Source organism: Aquila chrysaetos, chromosome 3, assembly GCF_900496995.4.
Source record: "Aquila chrysaetos chrysaetos chromosome 3, bAquChr1.4, whole genome shotgun sequence".
Lineage (NCBI taxonomy): Eukaryota > Metazoa > Chordata > Aves > Accipitriformes > Accipitridae > Aquila > Aquila chrysaetos.
In genome coordinates this window covers 35877332-35898038 of record NC_044006.1, presented here as the reverse complement: position 1 = coordinate 35898038, position 20707 = coordinate 35877332, and the positions used below count along the sequence as shown (strand labels likewise).

The window sequence follows — 20707 nt, the reverse complement described above, 5'->3', positions numbered from 1 at the left end:
ACTGAGACCTAATAAGAGGTTATCTTATGTTGTATGGTTGGTATGCTAAGACATTTTAGGTGCTAAGCACCTGCTTCCTGGACTTTGACAGCAAAAAGTAACCTTACGGGATATTTATGACCATTTAAAGTTTCTCTGGAAATGACTGAAAATGGCTGAAAGACAACCAAAAGCATTTAAGAATAAGGCTCTATATCAACCACTTGAGAAACTGAACATTTAGAAAAAAACAAACACCTCCAGCAAAAATAGCATATAGCATATTTTCTAAACTAAAACTGCTTTAGGTTTGGTTTCGCATCAAAAGAAAATACAGGTGGAGCAAAATACTGTGAACTTTGGCTTCTCATTATCCCGCATAATACAGCACTCACTGGTTAGAGATTCTGCTGAACATTTAACACTTCTGGAGATCAGTGTTCACTTCTTAGAACATTAGAAACACTGTAAATCAAACCTACTGATAGAAATACAACATATATACAAAATCTGAAGAATGAATACAAGATTGTGTTGTGTCATTTTTTCCTGTAAGTTCTATAAGAATGCCACCAGTAACACAGAATTAGAAGAATAAGCTACTATACAATAAGTTAAGTTTTTATGCCAAGCATATTAGCAGTGGCATCATTCTCCTTACTACTGGAGTTCCATTTATGCTACTGGCACTCAATAGGACTTAGTATAACGAGTTCTGGCTAACAGAATTCCACTTTTCCTTCCTTGTATAAAAATGTATTAGTAGAAATACATGGTAGAGGTTTTTCCTCTAACATGTTCATTTACAGTAACAATCCTTAGCCCGTCTACAGCCAAAATTTCTAAACTTGTTGCCTGAGAATAATGATCACTTTGAATACTACAGCCACAATTTTGCATTTCTTTGATTACTGGAAGAGTAAGTAAATGTGACATGTTCCTTCCCTCTCTTTTCACTTCAGTGAAAGAGAATAGGACTGATATCAAAGAATAAGGCAGACAATATTCTGAACTTCAGAAGAATATTTTAACACAAGAAATTAGTCAAGGCCTACGCTTAGGTTTTAAGAGTCAAATTCATTTCACCAATATAAATACCAGAATCTCCAACAAATGAGCTGATCAGGTGAAGCCCGCTTTTAAAACCAGGGCAAGAGCCAAAACACAGTCATTGCTTCCATTATGAAGGCCAGGGAATGAACAGAAGTTCCTCCATCCCATTTTCATAATATACTCATGTCACCAGACCACCATAATGCACTAATTAATCTTCTCCTACATAACATACATACACTCAATCCAGCATGTCAATTCCTGCTTCACACACACACACAAAAAAAAAAAAAAAGCTTTACTTACTGCTTTAAAAAATTTCTCAGATAGCTGGCACTTGGACCCAAAACTTTTAGGCTGCAATGTCATGTTCTCCTTTGTCTGGGAATCAAATGATGGATTTTCAATCAAGCAATTAACAAAAACCCATATATGATTCTTCACCTGTTGAGAACATAGAAACCAATTTACTCAACAAAAATTACCACATTCATCTTTTTCAATATTTTTGTATAAAGTTACTTGCCTGAAATGGTTTCACTGAAACTCCAGCTTTATTCTTCTTTTTCACGACTTCTATCAGTTTGCCCACAACCTGATCCACCACGTAATCAACATGCCTACCACCCTTAATGAGGAGAAAAAAAAAAAAAAAAAAAAGAACAAACCCAATAAATTTCCTAATAACTTTTAGCCATATAGTAATCCTTAAATTTAGAAATCCATACACATTAAGTTGCAGCATAACAAAGGAAAATTCATTTTAAAGTTTCTCTTTCATGTCATTTAGTCTTCACACAAGTGAGAATGACAGATGTTACATGGAACAGAAGAAGCAGGAGACCTTTCATTCACTGTACAGTGGTGGACTTCAAATGTAGTGCTTACAGCTTGTAACAGGATACAAAACCTTAAGAGTATGGCAGATCGGAAAATTACTCTGTAGCACTGTGATGGTATCTGCAACACCACATGGCTGTCAAGAGGTATCTTTTTAACAGGCACATAAATAACCCTGGACTAAAAACATCACACATTCATTCAAACTAAACTTTCCCCATTTGGTTCATTAAAAAAAAAAAAAAAACAAAAAAACAAATGTTCAAGAGCTCACCCTCAGATACACAGCATCCACACCTATTCCTTTCCGAAAGTCATCTCACCTTTTCTTAGCTGTATTTACAGAAATCTTTGAATAAATGTTATTAGCATTCTTTGCTAGCCTGAGGCTTATGCGAGGGCAAATGGAGAGCAAACTGCAAATAGCCAAGCACAAGATCCAGAAAACTCTAAAAGAACAGAGCAAGATAACCTTAAGGAAATGATGAGCAGTTCTCCTTAAAACTCACCAGAGGCTAAACCTGCTCCAAATTCATACCTGATGTAGCAACAAATGATACATACAGAGCATGCAGTTAACCATAAGCTGGCAAATCAACCCCTTAGGAGACCACACGGCTGTAACTTGTATCTACATAATCAAGTCGCCACGTGTTTTGTAGCAAACAAGAGTAGTCAGCTGGACTCCCTTACAGTCACTGCACAAATGCAGAGGGAAAAAAGGACTTATAAGCACTTTCTTGCATCATCACAGTAAAAAAAAAAAAAAAAAGGGGGGGGAAAGAATGGATAGGATTTTCTTCTTCCGTTGCACCATAACAGCTGAAAGTGAAACATTCACAGTGCCTATCACAATTCTCTCCTTTACCCTAGAAAAAAAGGGGGAGTCTGAGTACTGGTTATCCTTGCTTAAGGCCTTCCCAACTACATATTTCAAGTGAAGCCATTATTGCAAGAAAACTTCTGGCAGAGGCAACGTACTCACTTCCCAACTACAATCCCTAGTGCAACAGACCCTGAGGAAGAAGTACTTATTACTTCCAAAGTTTAAGTACGTAAGTCAGAAAAGTTACCTTTTAGAAGCCATATATAACTTATGCTTTGCAATACAGCAGGGTGAGGAAAATACAGATTATTTTCAATCTTTAAATAGTGGTTTTACTATTGATGAAACTCAGTCTAAATAGGGAAGCACTAAGCATTTGAACACCTTTAGAAGGTGCCCCAAAGCTTCTATCACCTTCTCTAGCTACAATTCTCTTTGGACTTAAACTTTAAACCAGCCACAGAAAAACCCCAAAACATACTGCTAGAAGACAAGTAATTTTGAGATTAAATTGCTTGGAAAATAAAGGCATTTCACATAGGCTTTCTGGAGAAAAAAAAAAAAAAAAAGGTCTATTACAGATCTATTACATCCTAACAATGACCACTGATTTACATGTGTAAAAGAAACCTAACAATTATGGGGTATACTCTACAATGCAGAAGTAATCTGAATCAGAAGCACTAGTGAAGACTAAAAAAAGCACAAACTTGTATCATAGATAAAACATTCCAGATTAGGAAGAACAAATAGTATTTGAAGGTATGTATCCTGTAGTCTTTAATTCTATGGAACAATGACTACTGAAATTGCCTAAACCAATGGTGGTAAATATGTTTAAATATTTACAAGTCCAAGGTGACACAACTTCCCTTACAGGTAAAATAGCATGCTTTCTTTGGAAAGATGTCAAAAATATGAATGGTCCTAAAGCCCTGGATATCTGAAAGCTGTTTACATTTTTTATTATTAAAATGCCTGCCTTTAAACATATAGATAAAAAGGTACAAACAATAATAAAAAGTTAAATTCTAGTGGCTATTATAGAAAGTTAATAATGCTTTGACTAAAATCTATTATCTTGTAACAAAGAATGGAGTGATGCGGGCATATCCTATACAATTAAAACATACCTAACTCAATACTCAATATTTTAAACAGAAGATCACCTCTGCTTAATATCAATTAGTGCCTTACTAAAATACAGACTAAATAATGGTTCCTGTTGAGAACAATTTGCATTAGGACAGACAAAATAAAGAAAACATGTCTATGGAGACATTCATCATGAGGTAACGAACAAAAAAAACCCCTCCTCCTTTAAAGCTGTTTTAAAAACAGCACTAAGGAGAAAAAAGCTTTTGATGGATATGAGGAAGTATAGGATAGATAAGAAATAAGAAATGGAAGACAACAAAACCAAGAAAAAAACAGCAGCCAAAAAGACAGAGGAAAAGAAAGAGCAAACAACCAGGAAGCAAAACCCAAAAGTTAGGCGTCTACATTTTAAGGCAGAGTATGCTTCTGAAAAGACTGAGGAAGATGTAAAGTGGTTGAATTGATGGGATATAGTAGCTGTGTTCTCAACTTCATGTAGAAAGTAGACATGAAAATTATAAAAAGAGAGAGGAGGTAGAAAAATGGCTTAAGATGGTAAATATTATTAGTCATAACCAAACCAGTACTTGCACTTCAAAGAAACCATCTGTGGCTTCTGTCAGTCTCTAGAGTCACCTATTAAACAGCAACACAAACCACTAGGGTGTTTTAGAAGCACCATACATACAAGTATTTTTTCATGGCATTTCTTCGTAAAAAAACCCAAACAAACAAAACCACCCAAAAGCCAAAACCCACCAAAATTAAAACACAACAGTTTGTATTCACATATGAATGACAGAGTTTCAGCACAGGGAGAGTTCAAGTGGAAGGTGATACACTGACATCCTGCCACTTTAAAGAAAAATAAATCCATCTCCAAACTGTAAAGAAAAGCTACTACAGGAAAATATCAAATTACATGTTTCAAAAACATTCCACATTTGAATGGCAATTTTAAAATGCATTGCTTTTACTCATCACATTACTGAAAACATATGCTTACGGGAATATCTCAGTATATTTTTGTATTTACAACTTCAACAATTTTTTTTTCTTCAATCTTAACACTTCAAATATTTTGCTAAAACTAACATCTGACATATCAAAAAATAGCTACTTACCAGCAATTCTTGTTCTTAGAAGATATTAGTTATTATAACAGTTCCCCATTCCTGTGTCCATTCTTAGTGTGTAGCAATGAGTGAGGGATGTTCAGAGCTCAAAGTTGGGAACCTTTCAACCATCTCACCAGTAGGTGGCACATTTACCCACTATAGAAGCATAACAGCCTATAACTGCCCCAACTGTCAGTACATTGTAATACAAGACAGAAAAAGAAAAATACCCTCTAAATCTAGAGGGCTGTCAGTGATTATTATGACTACTGTATTATCAGAAAGAGCACTAAAACTGCATAACCTTCTTTTCCCAGAAGGTAACCATTATGATTGACGCCTAATGAAATGGTAACAACTGAAATCTTAAAAATGAAGCTTAGACTGGCACCCATATACATTCTATTCATATCGTCATCAACAGACAACAGCCTCAATTAATTCTGAGGTAAGCCTCGGACAGATAAATGGTTCATATGGCAAACAAATTCAGAAGCTAATTATAAATTTGAAGTTTTCATTTAATTAGCTATACAAATAAAATCCTATTTTCTTTTGCATTTGTTTTCTATTATATTTATTTTATTAGAATAAACCTGAAAACATCAAAGTCTAGAATGGTTCTTCATTTCTTGCTGAATTCCAGCAAATTTTAACAGGTTGGGATGCTCCCTCCACCCAAGTCTACTATCTAACACTGCATCTGTATTAACTGAGCATTTCTGCTAAAATGATTAGTAGTATTACAGTCAGCAGTGCCGCCATATTAAAAATATCATTAGATTGCTATGTTAATAACTGAAGTTTCCACTACAATTTCTACTACAGCCAGTATTTGAAATTCAGAACTTGAGAAGACAATGTTTAATCAGTTTATATACAAGTCTCACTAAAGGTTACCTGCACAAGTGTAATAGCTACAAACATTCTTTCAAATGCTGCCTCAGAGCCTGAAGTCGAATTCTGTGGTGGTCTACTGTGGCAAAATTGTGAATAAACGGGGACCTGACCAAGGTAACAAATTTACAAGAACAAAACAAGGGAGTTGTGCCTCAACATACTGCCTGACCTTCTACACGCCCGTCAACCTAAAAAAAACTTGTTTGGAATTTAAAGCAAGTTTAAAAAAGGTGGAAGGGAAGATACGGCTGGGTGAAATTTATCCAGAAACAGAAATGAAAAGCTTTCAGCAAACAGCGATAAATAACCAAAAAACAGCTGAAATGAGCTCCTCACCTGTTAGCAGATAAGGGGACAGGCAGTTGACGCAGTTAGTTACTAGCCATTATGTCTCATCAGTGGGTAGTTGCACATCAATTGCTGGTGAGGTGGTTCACCGGCCCCGAACATTCCACATCCAGTCACACACATAAGGCATGGATTGGGAGAGTGGGAAAAACTAGAAATTACAACACTTACCTTTGAAGAATACACAGTACTTTTTCTATGAATTTTCTTAAAGAATATATAACAATGTATGTGTAACTGCATGATGGGTGAAAATTGATCCAAAAAAGTCAAATTCAAAATCTTTTGAGTAAGTGTATGCAATATATTTAACTTAGGAGTCAATAAGTATTCATTTTTTTCAAATACATTTTCTTAACCTGATATCACACATTATTAAGTTTCTCTACATTGCCAGCTTCTTCACAAAGGTATTGTACACATCTTTAAGATCATGCTATTTTTCTTCTTTATGTTGCATAAAGAGGCCTGAATTAAAACTAAGTTTTAACCTTCCAACTGCCAGATACGTATGTTATCCCTAGTTTTGACAAGTATCAGATAAGCATTTAACTAAAATGCACACTTGGAAAGTAAATATTCTACGATGAAATAAACTATCCCCCTTACCACTGAATGCTGGTTCAGCTACACTGAAAATTACACTGGGAGAAGTTATGTAGTAAAAATTATGTATCACCAAAACACTGACTACACCTTTTCTACCAAGGAGATTAACACTGATATTTCTGGGCACCTGCCTGACTATGGACCTCACAGTGTAATCACTGGTGCTTATGAACCACTTATGCTACCATTAGAATTTTCTTCTGTTTGACTCTTAGAAGAGATCTGAGCAAGGAGGGGTTTTTAAGTATCTCATAACAAATTCTTTTCTTTCTCATCTTTTGGGAAGCTCATGGTTAAGATTCCCTAAAAACAGCCTCACCAATGACTAGAATTACTTGACTGTTGTTACATCACTCATCTGGTGCAATTTGTGAAGAGCAGAAATGACTAAGACCTTCTTTCACCACGGTGGATCTCAGATCCCTAAACCTCGGCCATGCCAAACAGGCATAAATGAGAGTTATGCCTAGAATCATCTAGAGTTACACTAGATGATTTCAGGTGATTGCCTTGGTGTCTGACCACCCCAGAAATTTGAGAAGCACAAAGATTGTACATTAGTATGCTGAGTATAATGCTGCTTTATCATAACTGAAGATTTGCTATGATATCGTTTCACCACTACTATAGTTGCTGATAAGAGGAGAGAACACCTAGATGCCCTAGAAACACAAATAAACGAAAATTAATCTCAACATTTCAGGCCAGTTTTATACATCATAAAGCCATGAATGGAAAGCCATTTTTCAAGAACACCAGAAGCCATTTTTGCCCTCCAAAACTTGCTACTACTAGCTTTAAAGGGGTTTGTACATTTTTTTACCTTAACTTCAGAATTATTTTATTATGTGTTAAAAAGGAAGGAATAAAAAAATTCCGTTCATGTGATATTTAATCAATACCATGTATGCTCACATAAGACATCAGTATCACTGATAATGATTACTAGTCTTTTAAAAACTAATGCATATTCAGAAATACTGCTATGAACGTATTTTGATTGCATCCAATTGCTCTGCCAGATCTTCTCATGCAAAGGATTATCTCACCTGTTTATTTTTAGTAACCCAGATTTATTTTTTTATCAAATATCTGACTGGGCATAACCTTAGCACACATTTTATCATTTACATTTTTTATCATTTAATATAACTACTCACCTTTGTGGTAGCTATACTATTTACAAAGCTGATTTGCTGAAACCCTTTTTCACTTAAAGTGAGGCACACATCCCATCGTTCATTCACAACTTCATGAATAACTTTGAGTGCAACTCCAGTTTCATCCAGCTTGTCTTTTACGTAAAGATCTACATAACTACGAAATCCATTTACCTATGAGTAATACAGATAACAATTACTATTCTTCACATCAAATACTCAGTACACTTAAAATATTTCGAATGAGGCTCTTACAGGTAATTTCTTCCCATTCAACATGACTTTGACTCCTTTGCATGACCCAGCCAAATCATATGCTCTTCTTGTCATGAGGGCCACAATATCCTTATCAAGTTTTTCCATTTTAAATTTAGATAGATCTGGCTGGAATGTAATGCATGTGTAGTCATCACCATCAAAATGCTTAATCTTGGGTTCAGAGGTCTTCATCATATTGTTCATCCAAGTCTTTGGAAATAAAACATTTTAGATGTTAGTTTACAATACATGTTATCCTCCTCCTCTGTTCCATTTTCCAGCTATGCTAGGATTTCAACAGCTACACAACAAAAGCCTCACAGACTTCTTTTAGAAGTTTCCTCTGGTAAAACACTATGCATAAAATTAATTGCTTTACCAAGATTTGCACAAGCATTGGTGACAGCAGATTTGTGGTTTCTGTAAATATGCAGGTATCGTTACATTGATGGACATGATTCTAATGCAAATAGAGCCCGCCACAGAACTGACTAAATTAGATACAAGTGAGCTAGCTAAACAGTCCCTATTGCCCATCAGTTTAATGCTTTCAATCTACTACACATTTCTATAGAGAGGCTTATTAGTCCCTGTACAGAGACTCAGTAGTCTCTGAGATAACATCTTTGTGGCTGTGCAGTGTACCAAAGCATGCTTCTTGACAAACCAACTTGCTCAGGCTTCACTCAGGAGTCTTGGCATTGTTCCCAGTTTAAGACGACAGGCACACTTATAAGACCAAGCAGAATGTCTACTCACAGCATATATCGAAGTTCAGTTGTATTAAATTTTCACAATTTTTGAAAATAGTGGAAAACATAGCACTTTATCTAAATCATAAAGCATGTAATTTTCAAAAAGTACACTCAAACCAATATTAATTTGCTTTTTGGCAGTCAGCAGAAAATATTACATTTTAAAGAGACAGGTAAAACCATTGAAATGTATTGTTTACGTAGTGACATGACAGCATAACCAGAAATCAATTACTTGTCCAGAAAAAAAGAGAAGGAAGCCACCAACTGGGAAAGACTCCCAAGCCAAGGAACTTTGGTATTTAATACTCTACCAAAGTTCTTCAAACTTTTGGAAAGATGGCCATCTCAGAGTTATATATGGTAGATCAGATTACATTCAATCCTTGGTCTGTGTGCTAACAATGATAACAATGAGCAATGGGTTCAAATGGGGAGGAGGTGGGGTTTGCACTGAAGTCCAGCTAGGCTAATGAAATTCATGACAAACACTGAAAAATCTTTTTCTTAACACTTTACAAAATTGTCTAGATAGTTGTTTCCATGTTTGCACAGCTAAGTAGAAAGATTTTTTGACAAATTATGTAACAGCATTTACAAAATGTTTCCATTAAATATACTCCTTTTCACATGCACATGTATATACTTTAAACAGAAGAAATTTGTTTTTCATTTTTAGCCCCCTAATGCTCCCAAGAAAGAGAATACTTTACAAAAAAAATAAAATTAATACATAGAAGTACCAATTTTACGGACTGAACTAACCTAGCCTGCAAACTCTACACATCCATTTGAATGTTAAATGATTCATTTCATGGAATATTCATGAAATATGGAAAATGTGTTAAATCTTAGATTTATAATTACAGCAAGGAAAAGGAAAAAAGTTGAGATCATTTCTATACCTGCTTAAAGCTGTGTTTGTATTCCTTGCAAGCAGTTTCAACTGTAAACTTTGTACTAAATATGTTACAAAGTTTTGCACCATAGCCATTGCGCCCACCTGAAAAAACAACATAGAGTAAGTTTTTTACAGCAGAACCATATTTATGATATACAGAGTGTATGCCAATAAAGTAAAATGTTCCTGTATAGGACAAAAGTTGGGCCACATATCAACAGCTATCAAAGGATGCCGGAGGTGGAGTTTCCAATCTGGTGCAACTGCTTCTGCCTCTAAATGAGCAGTTTGCTCCTCCCCCTAAGGCCAGGATGCTCCCATTGCTTCCCTTATGTTGATCTACCAGTTGCTTGCTGAAAAACAAGTGACCTCAACACCCTGATCTAGCTGAAAACTAGGTCATGATCAGATCCAAGTCACTCTACAACCACACATCATAATATGGGCAAAATATATGGGGTAGGATAGAACAGAAGTAACTATCATTCATGACCTAAATTAGGGTTACTTTACATTTAGGATAGTAAATCATATCCTAATTTATTAAATTTATATTTCCCCTCATTTCAAAGGCATAAATGTTTAAATGCTTGCATACATTGTAATTAAAATACAAAAACATGTTGTTCGTTACTGAATAATGAGTACTGACATTAAAGATGTAAAGTTCTCTGTAAACATTGGTATTAAAAAAAGAAAAAGATTTTTTCTTTAAGTCATTTTACTCTAAGAAAGAGCTATAGTAATGGTGACAAAGTAATCACCTGTTATGAGACAGAATAGAAAAAGTAATAAGAGAAAGCATACTGAAAAGCAAACAGTGGCTTAATTGAATAATACAAAGCATGTTAAATTGTCTTGCCTGTAACTTTTTTCTCATCATCATCATAGTTGCTGGATGTAAGCAGCTGCCCAAAGATTAAAGCAGGTACATATACTTTTTCTACTTTGTGTTCCACAACTGGTATACCCTTTCCATTATTCCATATGCTGATGATGTTTGATTCCCTATAAAACAGTAAAGACATTAAGCCAATTAATGTAATCTTGAAAACAGACTCCTGCATACGTTTTACCTGTTCAAATAACTACATGAAATACAATAAAAGACCATATTCTTACTATGTTTATTCACAGCTCTATCAATTTTAATTACAAAACCCACTTCTTTGTGCTTATTAGATGTCTTAGAAGAAGCACAATTGCCCATACATGACAGTATTTTGTATCATAAAAATAACCCCCAAAAATCTGTTTGAAGAGCTTTCACTATCAACATGATCTGCAACAGAATCCTGAAGTTTAGTGATAGAATTATACTTAAGTTAGAGATGTAGCTTTTTAGGTTTCATTGAAGTCCACCCAGACACAGCCAAGTTATCATCTTTTTAAACTGTTAGTTCCCAGTTATGATAAACTTTGTAACTTATTTTATGCATCAATGCCAAAATCCATCAACATCTGGCATCATTAATACTTGTAGCTCTCACATAGCATTTTCATTTTGGAGTATTAGAGAGTACAAAATCATGACAGGTCAGGCAGATTTACACTACTATTTCCCTCCCACTCCATGATAAAAGCAATGTGGTCCACAGAAACTGAGAATGCACTGAAAACTTGAAGAAAAATGACTTCTCAGAATATTTATGCTAAAGATTAGGTGTCTAAAACATTTATTATTCAGTTAAATGTCACTGAAAAGGTACTAACAAAGGAACCCAATCAACATCTGTTTAACCACAGTACTTTTCATTAGGAAATATCTCTTAAGTATTCAATTTCAAAAAACAGTGGTAATGACATATTTGCAATCTGCAGTTTCAGTGTGATATAGCTGACTAATTCAAACATAACCTTATCCTAATGCTAAAGGAGTTAACACAGAAGTTCAATAGGTACAAAATTATGTTACAAAACCTCAAGGTTGGTATTTATGATTTATTAGTAACCTGGCTGGTTATAGTTATGTACTGCTAAGCTTTCATCTAATCATGAATTTTATGATCTTCTGGTTTTAAGTTTCATTCAATCAAACATTAATGAGTGGTTTAGGAAAGCAAATTATTATAAATTCAGAATGGTAGTACTTACTGTTAAGCACTTTTAATTCACTTTTTCATCTTAAAATATGAAGCTAATGGAAATAATTCCAAAAATATTATTTTGGTTTTAAAAATTCCAATTTCATTTAGTAAAATCAGTTGTACAAATCTGAACTACAATAGCACTGGCAAGGAAAGTAAATGAAAACATGCTTTTACTTACGGATCAATGGATATTTTAATACAAGTCATATTCTTGTCCCTCTGCTTATTGTCAGCAGCATTTACTATGAAACAAAGCAGCACAAATTAACACTTTGTAGGAGCAATAATTAATTACTTGATCTGTAAAACTGGTAGTATACATATTCCACCACAAGTTACAATGGTCTAGGTGTTTCTTAATCTGGTATATCTTTGTATATTCTGTATCTTGTTACTCAAGTCTATAAATATGACCAAGTATCTGCAAGAAGATATTTTTCAACCTTCTTGTAATTACTATTTCTAGCAGTTAGACTATCTTAGAAATAAATATAGACGTGTATTTTGTGAGCCTGTTCTCATAACTGTTCTTAACATACGAAGCACTTCATTCTTCTCTTGCTGTACTTGTTTAGATATTTATTACACATATTACACCATGTATGTTAAAAACCCTAGAAAATTATATGCATCACTAGATCAGTTTACACATCGTTTTGCTACTGAAACCCAATCCTGAAAATGTCACATCCATTAAGGAGTGTTTTGACTGCAGCAAAAGTTATCTCTAAAGAGCCTGTGAGTCTTACAACTAAGAGTTTATGCAGTTTAGGATAAAAAGGATAACTGGAAATTAACATTTGATCGGAATTTAATTAAACTGCACTCCAATGTATATTAACTACAAACAACAGAAATCAGAAATTTGACTATGGCCATTAACCATGAAAACACATTACAATCATTTTCAGCATTTGTCTTGTCACCCATGAAACAGATGAAAATAAAACCCCAAAACACCAAAGCACAATATCTTGATAGATTATAAAGGTCTTCATACAAGATCAGATATTTCAAGGTGCTTTTACTAAAATCATTAAGTGCAGTTTCATTTTCTAAAAATCATTTGTTTGTGCCTCAGTCACCATGCTTTTAAATGGCAGTATGATATTTATTCATTTTTAAACTGTCTGAAGTCTAGAAATGATCCATTTCTAGAATCACCATCACCACCACTATCATTCTGTACAGAAGGAGGTAGTTTTAATGACTCGTGAAATTATGATCTAAGTTAACACTTAGACAACTTTCAGTTGTCTTCTTTCAGAAGAACAATCTTCTTTCCAATGCTACTTAAAACTGTGGCCCTAATCAACTTTGCAGATTAAAAATCTTGTAACAATTTGATCACAAAGAATGATCTAGATTGGACATTCAGTAACAAATATTTACACTTTCTTACAAGTTCAACTGAAAACTCTTCCCTCTTTAAACTGTTCTATAGTGCTGGAATGCACTAAATTTTTCATGCACTGCAGTTTAGTCTGTGATTTAAACTTACATACAAATTAACGTGCTTTGAGAGCGCTCAGAAAAGTGTATACTCCATAATGCTAAAGCAATATTATTGTTAAAAATACTTACCAAGGATTTCATCAAAGATCTTGTACAAGCCTGGAACAAAGGTAACTTCTCTGCAATTCATTCCTACATCTTCATCATAAACCCACATTAACTACATGTAAACAAAACAAAATATAAATATTTACTGTTTTGGTAAACCAGTCTATGATTCTTTAAGATCTGTTTACTTCAGGAACTTTACTCTTCCAATCTGATTGCTGCTGTCATACAAGACAAAAGCAGAAGCAGAAGTTTGGCAAAAATTACAATCGTACCCACAAAAACTGCCATAATGAAAAGCCGTTATTTTCTGCTTGGTGAGGAACAACGACAGTACAGACACTGAAGTTTGAAGCAATTTGCAGCTTCACAAAAACAGCTGAAAAAAGTGCCAGCAGGAAGCTTAAATTTTCTGTTCTCTACCTAAACAAATAGACCAAAGCATTTTTGGACCTAGAGCAAATGCTACTTACAAATGTATATATATTTGCATACATATAGGCATGTCTGTAAACACACACATATATACACATATAGGTGTGTTTATGTTTTGACTGAACTTCAGCATTTTCTGAGCATATTTTTTCAGGCGAACCAAGCACTGCTTTAAAAAGTCTTCTCTTGACCCGTTCCTACTCATGCAAACATAAACATGACTACAGTTTTTAGCATGATAATTCAGAATACTCAGAAAAGTAGAGATGTGCCTATTTGTTAATCAGAATAGTCATTTCCTCATTAAAACAGCAAAAACTATTAAGACTGTAAAATTTAGTGACACTTACCTGAGTTAACGGTTCAACCGACCCAATGTAGGTATCTGGACGGAGAAGGATGTGCTCAAGCTGAGTCTTTTTCTGATAAACTCTCTCAACAGACATCTTCTTTGAAGTGTCATTTTTACTAATGCTTTCCGAGTCTTCCTTTTTTGAAGCGTTGATCTGATTATCAAATAATGTCTAAAAAAAAAAAAAAAAAAAAAAAAAAGACAGACACCAACAATCAACCTCATTCATTCAAGCTGTCACTCTCAAGATATAAACAAAACCTGACAGAGATTTAATTACAATCAAAACTTGTCATGTAATTTAAATGTTTTCAGATGTATTAAGATCAAGCTATCCTCTCAACAGAGAAAAGTCAAGATTATATGATAGTTTCTTAACAAATTGTAACATATTCAAACTTTAGTGATTTACTAAGCATGATAAACCAAAATAAGGAAACCACAGTATATATTACAAGAGACACCTACTTCCTCAGGTTAAGTATTTATAAGACCCATTTTGTGCTTAAGCATTTGAATCCAAACCACTGAATACTGTTCTGAATAATAACAGTAAAACTACTCTTTTATATTTTAGTTCAGACAATTCTGTCAGTGGGACTTAAGAAACACTGCAATGCCTCTCCTATGGCTTCTCAATCGCTATAATTTACATTCTCTATTTAACTGAAGTAATTAAACCTGATAGAATCCCAGTTTAGAATGCTTTATGATGAAATAAACCAAGGACTGTTAAAAAAAAAAAAAAGAGAGAATCACATTGGCTAATAGTGGAATTTAAACACAATTCAAGCTTAACACGGCTGGAGATGATGAAAAATGCCTCAACTGGAAGAATAAGCAGTGTTACAGAAAACGAATCCACTTTTGGGGGGAGGATACAGGGATTTGGTGCATCTTTCAGCAAATTTTTCCTGATAAATACCTCCTTCCCATTGAACTAAAACCACACAAAAGTTAAAATATCTCAGAGCAATCAAATGTAGGAAAGTCCCATTCCGAGACAGTAAGAGCATATCTACCAAGAGACTAGGTATGACATTTTACTGTATACATTCTTAGTTGTAAATCGGAATTATCTTAAAAATACCAATAAACTTAACTTGAACTCACGTGATTTATTTGCCTGGCTAGCAAACAGCACAAAAAAATTCTGTCATCACCTGTCCAATACCTGAAATAGCCTCCTTCTCTTACACAGGGTTTACTAACTTTGAAGCAGGTGTTACATGACCAGTAAAAACCATCAACAGACAAATAATGAGGACAAAACCCACTTGCCACTCAGGTAAATATTTTATTCCCATTTAGCTGTTTCCAGTAAACCCCTGTATAAAGTAAACATAGGCTAAACTCCAACCCTGGATTAACCTGTCACCATGTAAGTTTCTCAGCCAGAAGAAAGCATCATCACTACTCTCTCTATCTAGCCTTTGTTGCAGCCTCGGATAGCACTGAAAGCAAGTGTTAAGAAAGCAGATAAGCACATAGGAACAGGGAGCAAAGGATACTGAACTCACCCAACCAACTTCAGCAGATTCAAAAAGACCAAGCAGCAACCTACAGCATACAATTAACAAGGACAATTCTCCCCATATTATTCCAATTTGTCTTTTCCAGCTTCCACTATTTAAGCTTTGATGCTTTTTTTTCTACACACACCCATATACACATCCCCTGCCCCCCCACCAGGCAGGCACAGGAATAAAGCATTTCATTCTATTTAGAACAAGGGAAAATACCTTTCTCTTCCAGATTTAGAATCACATTTTTCTAGTTTATTTACAGAAATGCTATGAAACACGTACTTCGAGAACCTTTGGGACAAGCAAACTGTGTGCACCAGTGACAACAGCCAATTGTTTGGCCATGAGTAAACGTGAACAGGCCAAATGAGAATCAAATATTCTCTACTACCCAGTTCTGTAACTGACAGCATCCAGAATAAGAGGGGGAAAGAACCCAGGGCACCCCACAATTCTGCACCAGGATTACGCACAGCAGAGTTGGAACCACAACACTAACTTTCATGATTTTTCTCTGGAGCACATCACACCTCCCGCCAAACAGAGAAGTTGCAAAATTGCATGCGTGTGTGATTAAAGTGTTTTGGTATCCAAGTTAATTTATTCTCCACACTGTCATCTGGTCTTGAACTGCGACAACCCCACCACCACCACCCTAAAAAGATTAGCCATGGATCAGCCAAGCAAGTAGAAAAGAAACAGGACTTTGCAAATAGATACATTAAACTGATAGACGGAAGAAGAAGAATGAGAATTGTTACTAAAGCAGCATTGCCAATAGTTGCAAGGTAAATTTTATTTCATTGAAGTAGTTTTGTGAATGATGTCCAGGCTTCCCATGAGTTTCACTGTATGTGTATATAAATATTTAATTTTTTTCTGTCTTTCTGACCTTACTGCCTTTACTTTATGATCATCTTTGACATCATACCTCACAGGAGTCACCCTTAGCACACTTACTGGTTCCATAGCTCTGTTAGTGCTGTTTTACTACGTTTACTTGTTCTAAAGGGACCAGTGATTAGCAGGAAAAGAAAATAATACTTCTCAAATGAAGCAGAAGTAACTGTTGAAAGAAGGGAAGAGAACAAATGCAATTCATATAGAAAGCAACAGAATTACAAGCGTCAAGACCACTAGAATCTTGTTCAAATAGAACTGTTCTATTTGCTCCCAATTCTTAGGCTTCAAGAGGTTTTTACAGTCAGTGAAGCACATGATGGCAGTTACCACATGCCAGTTTTTCAGTTGTCATGTACATCAGTATTGTATTCTTGTGATTGTTCTGAGACAGCTCTCTAGAAACCTTCTACTTGTACAGCATCTGAGGACTAGGGTCCAACCACATATCACAACTCAGTAACACATAAATACAGAATAAGAACTCAAATCTTAGCCTAATAAATTTAGACTACAATTTTCCTATCTCCAATAGCTCTACTTATACCACAATGTTTGGACTGTTTCTAAACCACTGACTCTTGGACTTTACTGTGACTGAATGAGTACCTCTAGATTGTGAAAAATTACTACAGAATAGAATTATTGGGAAGGGATTCCTACAAGCCATTGCCTTTAATACGCTAGGAAATGCATTTCTGTTTTCAAGTGACAGTCTTACTGACAACCTGGAGGAGCTTATACTTTCCAACTTATCAGTAAGAAATGTATAGAGTATCAAAACTGTATCTTCTGTTGAGACACTACTGCCAGATTGTTGTCATGTTGACAGAGAAGTGAGGTCACACCTAGACAAACTTTGCTGCCTAAAAGAGCTAGTCCTGAAGAAGTGTCACTTCTTGGGGAACAGTGAGTTTGCTTTAACCCAGCAGTAGTAAGGATCTCTGTTACTCTACTCCCTGTGACAGCTATGTCTATTATCTTTTATAACACACTAATTAGAATATGATAAGGTATGATTTAAGAGGGGGAAAAACACACACAACAGATCAGCATAACATTTTTTCTCCCTGGTCAGTGATTATTACCAAAAAAAAAAAAAGGGAAAAAAGTAGTCTTAAAGAACTTTAATTCTATAGTTTTTACTAAGACATCACAAACACCTTTTCAGTATGCTCTACTTAAACATTTGAGTTTCATTGTCATAGAGCAGGACAGATTTTATTTGTACAATCTTCCAAGTATAGTATATCTTCTGTATGGAGAAAATACTTGTGCTATAAACATTCAGAACTTATTTAACTTAACACACTATTGAAACACAAGCATAAAAACAAAAGCCACAAAGTATTCGACTACACAAACTAATGTTACTATGCAGGCATGCAAGCATCAGAAGTCTGCAGAACTGCAGTTTCCCAGATGAAGCCTTTTGGTCTGTGCTGTACTCTGAAACAGAAGAGCAACTCTGAATCCCTGTACCTCTGTCTTGAATGGACATTTTTAGAGTTCAAGTATGTTTAGAACTCATCCCAAAAAAGAGAAAATCTTCATCACCAAATCCATGACATAGATCTATGGACACGAACATCCTCCACAGTCTTCCCATTATGTTTTCCTTGGTAACTTAAAAAAAAAAAAAAAATTTAAAGTACTTTCATCTGCTGAATTTCTACTACTTAAAATGCAAGTAAATATAGCAGGAAGACTCCCCCCCCCCCCCCCCCCCTTTTTTTTTTTTTTAACTGAGCAAGGACTAAACTGCAGTGTTGTTAAACTGACAATCTCTTCTGTATATTTTGGAATTGTCTCAAGAATGCCTTTTGTATTCTGTCCTGTATGAAATATCTTCATATTGTTAGAGCTCCAATAACACTTCTCAAAACAGCACCAGCTGTTGTTTCATGAGAAAAGCCCTAAAGAGAATTAACCAAATGTCACAAAGGGCTTAAGACTTCGGCTTCACAGTAAGTCTGTTTGTTTGTTAACAGGTTACCCAATATTCAGGGTCTGCTTTGCAATCTTAATGTTGCCAATTTTAAATATTTTTTTTAGACAGTGTTTGACTTTCTCAACACTCTTGTGACATTCAAGACTTTACAGATTCTTGATAGTCTTTCAGACTTTCTAACCCTCCAGACTGGTGACGAATATACACATCCACATACGTGTAAGTCAGCAACATGACCATCCTTAAGTAGTTTGGAATGCTATAACCTATTGCACTGTGCATCCTTCTTTATAGACATGCAGTTACACTTCATGCTGTGACCTCAGATGTAGCTAGCATCTTAGACACTCTTAACAAAACAGCATAGTGGTAACTATATGGAAAAACATACTGATTCTCAGTTGATGGCAGTTCCTGCTCAGTTTACTACACCAAGACTATCGTGCATGCTACCAAAACCATGTTTTATTATGGTAACTGTTTTCTCTAGCATGATTGCAGAGTTTCTCTTTTGGAGTTGTTTTTGCTATAAATTTATCTAGTACTGTGTGAAAGCTATAGTCATTCTTTCCTTCTGCAATCTCAAGAGTCAGAACCCAAGTAGCCTTTAATAGACGACAGTTTGGCAACAAGACTTTTACTGTCTGCCTTCAACCTAAGAACTCACATTTGGTTTTGGCATCTTCTTTCTTCACATTTTGCATTTTTTATTTCTTCTTAGTCTCCTCTATTGAAATTTCTGCATATAATAGAGCATGCATGACATCCATATTAAGTCAGAGATTCTTATTGCCTTTTTTTAATGAAAACTGGGTCATGTCATCTTCCTTTGCATTTTGAAATCATTTTGAGTCACCATGCTGAGTTTGGTTACTTACGCTGCAAACAGCTGTACTTCAACATGCAAATCTTAATACATATTTGATCTGGACAGTTTGGCAGCCTTAGACAAAAGCTATTCCTATCTAAATAGACAATAAAATGTAAAGCTACAATAAAGAACATAGGTTTCATCATCAGTTTCAATGTTGCCATAACTGGAATATACATCTTTGGTTTGACTCCTTACTTTAAGTGGAACCTTTACTATTTAAGTAGCTGAATTTCACACTGTCACAAGAAGTTGAAAATCCTGAAAAACATTAATGTCTCTCCCCACTTACACAGTCCTAATGCTGTATTGGTCACTGTCACCTTCTCCTCCACCCTGTAAACTATCTCCAAACAACAACAGAAAACAATGAAGCAAACAAAAAACCCACCCCCAAATCCATTTTTCCTCTAGTCTGCCCATTCTTTCTTCCCCATTTTAGGTGGCAAAAAAGAGCTCATTTTCTAGATTGGCAGACAAGCATAATTGAACAGAGAAGAGACATTAGTATATGAACGAGAAGTTACCTTCACTTTGCCTTTTCTGCCTTAACCTCCTAAACTACTACATGCAATGATTGTTCTCCTGAAAGGCAAATGCAGCCCTTTGGGGACGCAAGACGTAGAAGGGACGTAAGAATTTAGAAAAGCACGTGCCATGTGTCCTACATTGCCTTAAATAAAGTGTAGGATAAGCACATTTAGTGGGACAAGACAGTAAATTTTGAGTGTAATTAAGCTGTAAAACCTAGGGAGGTTAATTAAGTAATGAAATCCAGGGATGTGGTAGATTTTCTACCACTTACAGTTCAAAACAAAACTACCTCTTCTGAGGAAAATATGCTATACCTCAAAAAATTTATAGGTACAATATGGTAATTACTAGGTAATTCTATGGATAACATGCACTTGACTGTAGTGTGGTGTCATATATTGGATCATAATGGCCTCTAGTTGCCTTAGAAAAATAGACAATGAATACATTGTTACCTAAACATTTTGCAATTTTCCCAAAGAAAACTCTGGCTGAGAATACCTCCCACCATGAAAACAAAACTGGAGGGAGTTTCAAAATAAACTACTCTCCTGCTGTGTTTAACAAATGGTTTGGCTCTCCTGCCAAGATGAAAATGCACAAAAGTAACAGTGCCCTGTTACCACAGCAAATTTCCATC

The 20707-nt window shown here is 35.1% G+C and overlaps 1 protein-coding gene across 2 annotated transcripts in view; it reads right to left on the bottom strand.

Annotated features, from left to right (window-relative positions):
* TOP2B (DNA topoisomerase II beta) overlaps positions 1–20707 on the bottom strand; it is a 70095-nt gene that overhangs the window by 36075 nt on the left and 13313 nt on the right. For both annotated transcript variants that reach the window (XM_030007658.2, XM_030007659.2), the window contains exons 2-10: positions 14284–14457; positions 13520–13610; positions 12114–12177; positions 10708–10853; positions 9850–9947; positions 8187–8399; positions 7932–8105; positions 1559–1660; positions 1339–1476 (exon numbers count right to left, since the gene is read on the bottom strand). In XM_030007658.2, coding sequence (XP_029863518.1) covers positions 1339–1476; positions 1559–1660; positions 7932–8105; positions 8187–8399; positions 9850–9947; positions 10708–10853; positions 12114–12177; positions 13520–13610; positions 14284–14457 — 1200 coding nt within the window. The remainder of the gene's footprint in view (positions 1–1338; positions 1477–1558; positions 1661–7931; positions 8106–8186; positions 8400–9849; positions 9948–10707; positions 10854–12113; positions 12178–13519; positions 13611–14283; positions 14458–20707) is intronic.